General features: G+C 32.0%; 1 protein-coding gene and 1 long non-coding RNA gene across 2 annotated transcripts; one reads left to right on the top strand and one right to left on the bottom strand.

Annotated features, from left to right (window-relative positions):
- Nucleotides 1-1,567: 1,567 nt before the first annotated feature.
- On the top strand, nt 1,568-4,393 carry LOC130015372 (uncharacterized). Its single transcript, XR_008790523.1, has 4 exons — nt 1,568-2,233; nt 2,330-2,380; nt 3,667-3,741; nt 4,231-4,393. It is a non-coding gene; the product is annotated as an uncharacterized LOC130015372 (long non-coding RNA).
- A 3,977-nt stretch (nt 4,394-8,370) lies between these two features.
- LOC126677722 (cell division cycle protein 48 homolog) lies at nt 8,371-10,980 on the bottom strand. Its single transcript, XM_050372485.2, has one exon. It carries the CDS (start codon nt 10,904-10,906, stop codon nt 8,483-8,485), a length of 2,424 nt encoding a protein of 807 aa, XP_050228442.1. The 5' UTR covers nt 10,907-10,980; the 3' UTR covers nt 8,371-8,482.
- Nucleotides 10,981-11,837: the final 857 nt, after the last annotated feature.

Raw genomic sequence — 11,837 nt, 5'->3', positions numbered from 1 at the left:
TAACAGAAAGTAACCGGATGAGATAAACTGAAAATAAAACGAAAAAGAAGAAGAAAAGAAGAGAAAACTTTGAGAAAGAAGAGAGAAAAGAGAGAGAGAGAGAAAAGACTAGCTATGTAAAAGTTTAACTTAAAATGAGATAAAGCTTCTATATATAATGAGTATTTTTGTAAATGAATTAGAAAAATAGGTAGCATAAGAAATAAGGAAAAGATGACAAAAAATGGTGTATATAAGTTTTAAAAACAGATATTTGGTGAGAATATCCCTATAATTTTCCTATCTTAGAAGAGTATATATATATGTATGTCTATAAGATCTAGATAATTTTTTTAGATAGACTTAGTATATGTTATTAAATTGATAACAATATTATAATTTTGTTTGTTATTTTTTTAACACATTTTAATTGTGATTTTATAATAATGTCATATTTTAATAGAGTGTTATAATGTAATTTGCTCAGTTCACAGATGATGTGATGGACTGAATGTACCTAAAAATTTCTCAAAATCTATCTATTTTTTTAGTTGGTTTTCAAAGTTAAATAGAGTATTTATATATAAAAAAAAGGTCTAACCACTTTTAAATTACAAACATTTGTATACTTTTATCAATTACGATAAAATTTTCAATTAAGTCCAATTTGAAAGTTTTTTTATTTGTTTTTGAAATTGTAACTAATTTTGAGTTTCATTTTTAAATCCAAACCTTGATATCTTTTATCAATTACATTCAAGTTTTAAAAAATTGTTTAACTTTCAAAATAAGTTAATATAAACGTTTGTTTGCGATTGATAAAAATGGAAAAAAATTGGTTTTAAAAAATTAAATTAAATGTTTGGGTCACAATTGCAATAAAAAAAATCAAATTGAATATAATTGTAAAAAAAATAAAAAAATTAATCTTAATTGATAAATAACATAAAAAAATTAAATTTGAATTGATAATTATATATTACTAGCAAAAATACAAGCGTTGCTCTGAATTTTAATCATCGATTATATAATTAGCATAGAATTACTGTATTATTTTAAATATATTTTTTAATAAGTATTTCAATTTTGCTTATTATACAACATTAGTTTAAGGAGTAATTTTGTACGTTTAATAAGGGTTGCAGTAAAAAAAAAATATAACCTGGCTCAGATAAAAATAAAATACGATACTGAAGCATAAGTAATAACATAAATTACCAATGAGCTATAACTCAAATGATATAAGCGCTAAGCAGCAAACTGCTAGGTCGTGGGTTCGGTTTCTCTCACAAGCGCTCCCTGCTCCTCAAATTATCAAAAAAAATAACATAAATTAAGAACAATAACTTTTATTACAAAATTAATTTAAATCATCATGTTTAAATTATTAATTTAAATATCATAAAAGTTGAAATAATTTTACAATGAAAATAATTGTAGATAAATTTTTATTAAAATAATAAATTAGATTAAAAATATGGGTGGGGATTTTGTGCTCCACCTATTAATAATAGCGCTCCAATTTTAATTTTATAGTAGCTAATGACACTATTATTCTTTATATAAAACTACTTAGCTTTTGTGTAATAACCCGTATTTTTTTATAACTTGTTTTGGTGGTTGGTTGTCCGTTTAAAGTTTGGTTTGTGATGGACTTTGGTTGTGTTTTAACTTCGACTTGTTCTCGTTGTGCTTCCGACTTGTTTTCGGATTGATTTATGTGCGAATTAGCATATGTGGTACCTTGGTTGTGTCATGTTGAATGACTTATGTGTACCCCTTGAACCTTTAAGTATTTGATGTTGAATTGATTTATTTCCGGATTGTTATCGAAACAATGTTTGCATGTTTTCCAAATCTGCTATTCTCTAGTAAAACGTCCATATCTCCCAATTTAACCGTCGGATCGGGCTGCCCTTTGGATATGTTGTACCTAAGAGGATTATCTTTCATTCGACCGTTCGGATCGTCGTTTTGACCTCTTTTCGGGTCAACCGGACCTATAACCGGACCTGCTGGGTTGAACCGGCCGTAGGTCCGGTCCACTCTGATTTCTGCATTGGCAGTGAGTCAACCGGTTCAATAACCGGTTCTGCTGGACAGAACCGGCCGTAGAACCGGTTCATTACGGGTTTGCTTATAAAAACTTCGTTTCTCGACCAAATCAGCCCCCACTCGTTCCCACAAACCCTAAACTGATTTCTAAACATTTATAGACAATTCCCAATCACATTTTGGTGCCTCAAGACACTTGGTAAGTGTTCTAACATCCTTTCCATCATTCAATTCATAGTTTATGTAATCGAATTGTTTGGGTATTCATTGGTCCTTCGGTTTTTCATTGTTGTAGCCATTATTCCACTATTTTTCTGAGTTTTCCTTGCTCTTTTGGATTGCTAAGGTAATTAATCCTTCCTTTACCCTTTTAATTCGAATCGTTGGTGTGATGGTTGTTAGATTTCAATTTTAAATGTTAGTTTTGTGGCATGTAATTATATGGGCTGTTTTGATTTGGTTTTCTTATTATTGTATCAAATTCATTGTCAATACTTGTTGGGCATTTGTTGTAGTCGTTTATGCTCTCTAGAATTCGGTTCGTTCATGCGTTGTATGGATTTCTTAAAAGGGAAATGTTAGGGCTGTCCATAATTTCATTGCCATGATGTTGTTGTTTAAAGAATTAGATTGCTATAAATTGTTTTAGTTTGATTTTGTTATAGGGCTGTAAATAATTGAATTAACCTGTGTTTGGTGATTAAAAATCAAATTGACAGAGTTGGATTAGTTTGGTTTGAGCATATCAAATTGTTTGTTATTTGGCTTGATAATCATGATCAATTGATATGTTTTGGTTAGAGGTTTTGAAACTGAAAATGTAATTGGTTTAAGCTTTTGAGATGAATTGGATTCATTAAAGTGTCATGGCATGGTTGTTTTGAGGTTGGCTTGTTTTGCCGATTTTGGCTAAATGTTGAATTTGTTGTCATGTAATGTTTTGATTGTTTAAATAAGTTAGTTGGGTTGTTTAACATTATTGATTAATATTGGATTGTTGTTAACATGTTAGTATGATGTATAAATTATTGTAAATCTTGATTGGGCATGTTTAATGTTAGAGGGCATGCTAAGGTGATTGTATATTTTATGTTGGCCGTTTGAACATGTTTGCCCATTGAGGACTTTTGTCGAGAACCTTATGAGCGTTATGATATTTTGGTTATTGAGTTCTTATTGAGTTCCTTGCTTTCAAAATGGATTTCATAGTTTATCAAAAGATGACTTAAATATTAAACTCTGGTTTTACTCTGGTTGGATTTTGGTTCGGGTTAGACTTGGGTCGCCCGATTTGTGAGAAGATGCCTTGCAATTGTTGTAACTTGGCTGACTCACCATGTTGGTTTTAAACTTGGTTTATGGATTTAACTAAGTTATCTGAAATGGATTTTCGGATCATGTTTTCAAAGTGGGAACTCAATTTGACTTAACTGATTGTATGACTTTGGTGACAGTCCGAGTAAGTATGATTATTCCACGTTGGTTTATGCTTTGGCATTTTGACTATATATGTATAATGGCGTTATGATGGTTTATACGTTGGCTTGATTGATATATGTGCTAGTCGTATGTGGTGTCTAGTACTCTCTAGAGTTAGGGGATGATATTAATTATTATATATATTTTTCTTAGACCCGTCGACTGCTCGTGCTTCGGAGTCGGATCAGGTTTAGTTGCTTGTAAAGTTTTCACGTGGATTTGCAAGCAGTGAGTTTGTACTTACTATTTACCGCTTTATTAAGTAAATTGTTATTTTAATATTAAATATATATATTGTACGTATATTTCGAACTGTTTTTATATTATGGCTTCTAGTTGGAACATGCTACCTAATGGGCATCATTAGGACTGCGTGCGCACCGGTATTGATCTAGATAAGGTATGTGATATGTGGGGGTAACTCGGTGGTAGCCTAGCTCTCGGGACCCAGTAGAGTAACTCGGTGTAGCTCAGCTCTCGGGACTCTGGTTATGAATTAAGAGTGGTCGGTGGTAACTCGGTGTAGCTCAGCTCTCGGGACCAGACCTAATGGATTATGGTTATATTAGTATTGTGGATTAGGGTTCCAACTATTATACGTAATGTTCATATTAAATGTTTTAAAAGGGTTTCAATGGTTTTCCACTTGATAAATGTAAATAGTGGTATGAACTCATCTCAGTATATCTGACCCCGTTGTTTTCCCAAATTTTCCAGGGTTATGATATGAGCGAGTCAGCTGCTCTCCGATTCTTTATTTCCTCGGAGGTTTTACTATATTTAATAAGGTTATTAAACTTATTTTATTCTTAGACCGCAGTAGTAAATAGAAGTCTTATGTCGAATACTTGTTATAAATTTATTCACTGAATTATTGCTATTTTGGCATTCTTTTATTAACTTGGGTTAATATATACTTCTGCCATGTTTAAGACTCAGAGTTGGCTTAGCACTTTATAATAAATGTTGTAAATTATGAACTGCTAGAACTAGGCTGAAGTCTCGGTTGCCCCCGAGCATTGGTTTCTTGCATGCTTATGTATTTGTTGGTTATCCGCAAGGCTTGCTACGGGTTTTGGTACAACCATACCCATACCCTAGCGCCGATCGCGATTCATGAAATTGGGTCGTGACATTTTGTTTTCAATATTCTATAATTATTTTGTTCAATATAATCTGTAATATTTGTTTAACTCTTAGATTTTACATAATTTTATTTAATGATTAACTGTTAGTCTCAAACAATTTTATTTATTTTTTATTTATTTTCATATTTTAATTCTAATAACTCTTTTAATATGAATACTGATTTTATTTTAAATAAATTGACAATTAAAAGTAGAGCTGGCCACGCATGGTTCATAACTCGGCGGTTCCGAACCGGAACCGCCGGGTCGCGGTTCAAAAAAAATAGAACCGGCACGGACCCGTCTAAAGGAAGGTTCCGGGCCGGTTCGGATCCGGCCGGTTCCGGTTTTGATTCCGAGTTCCTGACAGTTCGGAAAAAAATTTAAATTTAAATTTAAATTTAATTACTAAAAGCTAAAAAGTATAGTTTAAAAATAAAATAACATGCAGAGATAATATTATAAGAAAATAATAAAATAAAACAAATTTTTTAAATATTATATTAACCAAAAAATTCACTAAGAAATTTTATAATTATATAACACTGAAACAATACATAGATATTAACTTTATGTAGCGGTAAAACAATATTTAAAAAATAGAGATTTTAAAAATAAAAAAACATAATTTGATTGAAAATTTATAACAAATATATTATTATTGTGTTAAAAATAATACTCTATATTTTATAACATACTAACTTCAATATACTTCTCATTTGTAGATACATCAATTTAATATATATACAATAAATAATATATATATATATATATGTAACTATAAAATATAAAATATTATATGATATATATTAAAATTAAATAACTTTTATCGACGGGTATAACCCTTAAATTGTCGGTTCTGATCCGGAACCGCCGGTTCACGATTCAAAAAAACTTGAAACCGGCCCGAAACCAGTGTTTCGACAGTTCCGGACCGATTTTAATCCGATTTCGAATTTGACCGATTCCGAACCGGATTAGACTAAGCCGGTTTTGGGCCGGTTCATGGGTTGATCCGACTCAGGGCCAGTTCTAACTAAAAGATAGTATTTTTATAAGAAGGCTAATTTCACTAGACTATATACATAAAAATGTATGATTTATTTTCTTAATTATCATAAAACATATATTTCTTTGATATTTTAATAAAGATAGTTTTTCTCTTTGTATAAATTTTATCTGATATACTAAACAACTCCAAAAACTTATAAAATTATGTGTAAGCCAACAAAGACTTTAAAATACATAAAAAGTAACAAAAATTTAAAATTAAATACAATTAAACAAATTATGAAAAATATAAATTAATCATAAAAAATTTAAGCTCCATAATTATTGAACGATTATGAAATGGGATATAGACAATGACAGATCTAGAAATATTTTATATGTTTGGTGAAATTGTATCCAAAGTTTGTAAAAGAATAGAATGGACAAAATGTAAATTTTATTGCTACGAATTTTAAGATGAAAAAATGATAATATTAATTTATATGTTTATATTTTTTTTATAGATTCAAAATAATAAAATAGTCAATTTACCAGTATAAAGTCTTCCTAGATCCGCCCGTGGATATAGATATTGGTCCAAACTCTAAAGAACTATATAAACATAGATTTGAAAACCATAATGAGCCGGGATAACAAAGTCATTAAGAATTAAAATAAAAAATATTGGAGCGGATTTGTAATTGGGTGGAGTACGAATATCTCCACCCAAAAATATTAATGAATAAAGTTATTATTTTATCAAAAATTAAATAATTATATTTTTTGGCCACAAAATATATTTATATTTGTTTAACATAATTTAAGTAATACTGTAATGTTGTCATTTTTATAATTTTGCAATATTACTACATAAAAAATATTTTATTTAATTATTTAAGTTTTTATGACCCAGTATGACGCATAAACTTACTAAATAGAAAGATTAAGCCGCAGTATATTTTTTATTTGCTATATATCTAGATTAATATTTCTATATTGGTATCATATTGAACTATTTATAAAAATATTATCTCTTTTTATTTTTCTATGTTTGTTAACATAATTTTTGTTTGAATGTTTAACATTTTTGACAATTAAATGGTGATTAAAAAGGAACGAAACTAGCAACCTCTCATTTTTTCTTTTTTTAATAAAAAAAAAGATTATAAACACCAATTGTTTATTTTTTTATTTTTTTGCTAGCTAGCTGCCGTCAATGATTTGATTTTACTGTTGGCGGTAGTCATCTCTTTCTTAATTTCGCTTTAATTTCATAAAGTTTAATAAATAACCAACTTTTTTTTATTTTTTATTTTTGATGGATTAATATTTATCGTCGAAAATCGAGTCGAAAATAGATTAAAAACCTTCCAACAATGAAAATGAAATCGTTTATGTACTATATTAGTGTTTTTATTGTTGTTTCCTGTTCTTTTTTATCCTTTCTATGTCAAAAGTTTGTTTTGTTTTCTTTACGAAATGTTTGTTGTCCCTTTTCTTTAAGGGTTGGTTGGGGTGATGATTGATCGAAGGTTATGACTCTAATTTTTGATATCGGAAATTAGTTAGTGGACATTGAAGAAGTTTGATCGAGTACTGTACTTAATTGGCGAAACAAGTAATTTATTTTTTGTTTCCATGTTAGTTCATCAGATTTAATTTTTAAATTTTTCTGATTTCTTACAAATAAAATTGTTTCAAATTCTGTTTATTAAAGTTTGACGTATTAAAAAAAGAGAGGAAAGAAACAAAAAAAATGGATTCTAATTAAAATAAAATCCACCAAAAAAACATTTCCTCGTAAAACTTTAATTTATTGAAGATTTTTTTGTTCTTGATACTTTTATGAGTGTATCCCATGCAACCGTTGCGCCACGTCATTTTTATATCAAGCCAATGAGCATTTGCGATAGGGAATCTTTTAATTATTACTTATTTTTTTTATCATTCAATTTTCCACATAGCTAACGCACAATTGGTTTGTTGCACGAATGACATGGCGCAACGGTTGTGTGTAATAATTTTTCTACTTTTATATGTCTATGGTGTTTATTGTAACTCTAAATACTTTTTATATTTCCAATACACTTGTATTGTAATAAAATCACATGTCATCAAATTTTAAATATAAACATATACATAAACAACTAAATATTAAAGATATTCGTCATTTGATGAAAATATTTTATTTGTCTTTAATTGTTTATCGTTTATACTCACATCTCTTTATCATAGTTAATAGCATTTTATATTCATAGGTAAAGATAGAAATTTCAATTAGGGGTATTATTTTTGGGTGAAATTTAAAAATAAACATTAAAAGTATGCATATAAATAATAAATATGTTTATAAAATTCAAAATTCAAAATTAATTATTCACACTTTTCTGTTTTTTAAAAGCGTTATATTCTTTTTTAGTTTTTTTATCCTTCTGTGATATTTTAACAATTATTGATCACATTCCACCCTATTGATTGATTTGATCATGAACAAATTAATTTCAATTAAAAGTTAATCATTAGTATTAATAACCCATAATTAATTAACCATTATATGTATAATAACTTCTGGGATCCTTACATTAACAACTCTGCACTACACTGAGACATGCAAAAGAATGCCCTTGGAAACGGAAATGCCGAAACGGTATTAGTATTATAAATATATAATTATTGAATAGTCAGAAATATATTTGAAAATTAAATGAAACATTGAAACAGAACTGGGAAGTTTCAAGATAATTTTAAAAAATGATCAAATACTAATAAACTTGTAACTAAAAAACACAATCATCCATAATTAAAACTAAAGACTACAACTAGTATAGATGTAAGAAAATAAAAAAGACAGTCTAATTGTATAAATCATCATCATCAGCCCCGGCAGCAGAATTCGCAAACAGATCAGTTCCAGCAGCTGATCCATTGGTTTCAGAAAACCTGAATTCCGATCCAACGCCTCTTGATTGATGCAAAGTCTGAGAAAACCCCTGGTATTTCCTGATATCAGCATCACTTACACTACGGCGAGCGTACTTCATCGATTCCTCAAAATGTGACGCGTTAATCTCTGCCACTTCATCATCTTCATCCATGTCTTCCTCCATAGCGTCAGGATTATCTCTTCGCTTCCTCTCCCTCTCAATATCCTTTTCAATGTTCTCCCTGATAGCGTATTTGCAAGCGCGCTGGCAGATTTCAGTCAAATCAGCCCCGCTGAAACCCTGAGTGTATTTCGCAAGTAGTCTGAGATCAACGTCTTTGGCAACCGGTGATTTCCTGAGGCACGCCTTGAGAATCTGATGGCGAGAGTCTTCGTCAGGAAGAGGAATATAGATTAGTTGATCGAGCCTGCCAGGTCGGAGAAGTGCAGAGTCGATTATATCTGGTCGGTTAGTAGCACCGATTATGAAAACTGTTTTCTTAGCTGACATTCCGTCCATTTCTGTTAAAAGCTGATTCAAAACCCTATCGCCAGCACCACCGGCATCTCCTCCGCTACTACCTCTCTGAGTCGCAATTGAGTCAAGCTCATCAAAGAACAGAACACAAGGTGCAGACTGACGAGCCTTGTCGAAAATTTCTCGCACATTGGCTTCGCTTTCTCCGAACCACATGGTAAGCAATTCAGGACCTTTGATGCTAATGAAATTAGCCTGGCATTCATTCGCAATAGCTTTGGCTAGAAGAGTTTTACCACAACCAGGCGGACCGTAGAACAGAACACCTTTCGATGGCGACATGCCAAATTTCTCAAATTTCTCAGGATGCTCCACCGGATATTGAACTGTCTCTTGAAGCTCGCGCTTCACAGTTTCGAGCCCACCAACATCTTCCCAGCTTACATTAGGCACTTCAACAACCGTTTCGCGCAAAGCCGATGGGTTACTGATCCCTAGAGCAGTGTCGAAGTGTTCGTTAGTGACCGCCATGGAGTTAAGTATCTCAGCATCTATGGATTCGTCTTCTAAGTCAATCACATCCATTTTTTCTCTGATACACTGAAGTGCAGCCTCCGTGCAAAGCGCTGCTAAATCAGCACCAACATAACCATGTGTGTTCTTCGCAGTTTTTTCCAAATCGACATCCTCGGTAAGCTTCATGTTCTTAGTATGGATTCTAAGAACCTCGAGACGGCCAACTTCATCAGGAACACCAATATCGATTTCCCTGTCGAATCTCCCGAATCTCCTCAGAGCTGGATCAATACTGTTGGGACGATTTGTTGCTCCTATGACAATAACATGTGCGCGAGATTTAAGTCCGTCCATGAGCGTTAAAAGCTGCGAGACTATTCTCCTTTCAACTTCTCCGTTCGTTTTGTCTCTTTTAGGCGCAATGGAGTCGATTTCATCAATAAAAATAATGGAAGGCGCATTCTTCTCTGCTTCCTCAAAAGCTTTCCTGAGATTACTTTCACTTTCCCCAGCCATTTTCGACATAATCTCAGGTCCATTAATACAGAAGAAAAAAGCACCCGTTTCGTTCGCGATGGCGCGCGCAATCAACGTCTTTCCCGTTCCAGGAGGCCCATAGAGCAGAATTCCCTTCGGCGGCTTCACTCCAATCGTCTTGAAAAGCTTCGGATGCCTCAACGGAAGCTCCACCGCTTCCCTAATCTGAGCCATCTGTTTCCTGACGCCACCAACATCATCATACCCAATCTCATCCAATCTGTCTCCCTCTTCCCTACTCACCCCCTCTTCGTCGTAGAAAATCTCCGTATCCGGCGCAACCACACAGTACTCATCAGGATCAGTGGCCATAACCTTAAACTCAACACTTCTCATCCCACCTCGTACAAGAAACAAATCACCTGTCCTGATGGGACGAAACGTTTCAAGAAAATAAGGTTTCAGATACACATCAAACAGATTCCCCGAAACCCCTTCAATTGTGTCATCAATAGGCTGAATATTCACACGCTTGCAGTATTTAACATCAGGAGATTGATGAACAGAGACAACATCTCCAAGCCTAACTCTCAGGTTCGACCTGACGACCTTGTTCATCCTGATTTTCGACCCTTCGCATGATTCGTCTGCATGAGCAATGCAGATTGCGTCCTTCCTTTTCTTTCCTTTGATCAAGATGGTGTCGCCGAGAAAAAACTGGAGAGTGTCCATAGTATGAGGATGGAGAGAAATAATGGAGTTATCGTCGTTAATGGATTCATCAACAACAAGTCGATTTGGTGATTTTTTACGCTCTAAAATTGCTGTACTGTAATCTCTTTTTGTTGCTGTAGAATCAGATGATCCAGCTTGGTTGGACATGATGTAAACGGCAATAGCAAAATATGAGAGAAATTGATTAAAAGCAAGACCAATATAAGTAAGGCAAAACAAAGCTGTTATGCTGTGATATAATTTTGTTATTGGGTCATACGGTGCCTATATATATAGATATCGGTACTTCCTAATCCCACAAGGAAACTGATTTCCTTTTCATATAAATGAAATTCATTTTCCAAATTTGGTTTGGTAAATTGTACTAGTACTATCTTATTGGTTAAATGTTTCTCCGATTAGGAATAGGAAAAGGAGAAGCGTGAATGAAAGCTATAATTAATTTCCAGAGTTTATCTTATACGGTCTGCATTATAGTTTTGTGGTAATTTCCTGAAATACATGTTTCGGTAATTTATTTATAGTTTTATCTCTCAAGTTTTGACTTTTTTTTTTCTGACTTTTTTATTTACGAAAAATATTTTTTTTTAAATTTCAGAAATACCTTTTTCGGATTCCAATTTTAGTTTTCGATTTTTTCGGTTCGGTCGACCGAACTGACCGATAGCACAACCCTATTTTTCAGTTTTTAATAGTTTGCTCTTTTTTTTATAGATTTTTTTTTTGAAACTTTTTTATATTTTCTTATAGTGTAACAATAGTATATATATATAGTTTTTATAGTGTAAGATTAGTGTATATATAGTGTTTTTGTGGTCTATACCATCAAAACACTGCGAATACACCATAAACACTGCAAATACACGATAAACACTGTAAATTCACCATAGATATACTAAAAACGACGGTAATACACCAAAAAACATAGATATCCGGAAAAACACCAGAAACACTATAAATACACCAAAAATACACTAAAACGTATATATATTATAAAATTACTTCAAATGCACCATAAATCAATTTGTTCTTTACAAAATCAGTAGTAATAAACAAATATATGAATAAGAGAAAGACA

Source organism: Mercurialis annua, linkage group LG4 (assembly GCF_937616625.2).
Source record: "Mercurialis annua linkage group LG4, ddMerAnnu1.2, whole genome shotgun sequence".
NCBI classification, from domain to species: Eukaryota; Viridiplantae; Streptophyta; class Magnoliopsida; order Malpighiales; family Euphorbiaceae; genus Mercurialis; species Mercurialis annua.
The sequence above is the reverse complement of the archived record's forward strand: the minus strand, read 5'-3'. Positions and strand labels throughout refer to the sequence as shown.

Bases quoted from the DNA above. Each gene is read 5' to 3' on its own strand.
- LOC126677722 (XM_050372485.2), bottom strand. From the start codon at position 10,906: ATGTCCAACCAAGCTGGATCATCTGATTCTACAGCAACAAAAAGAGAT.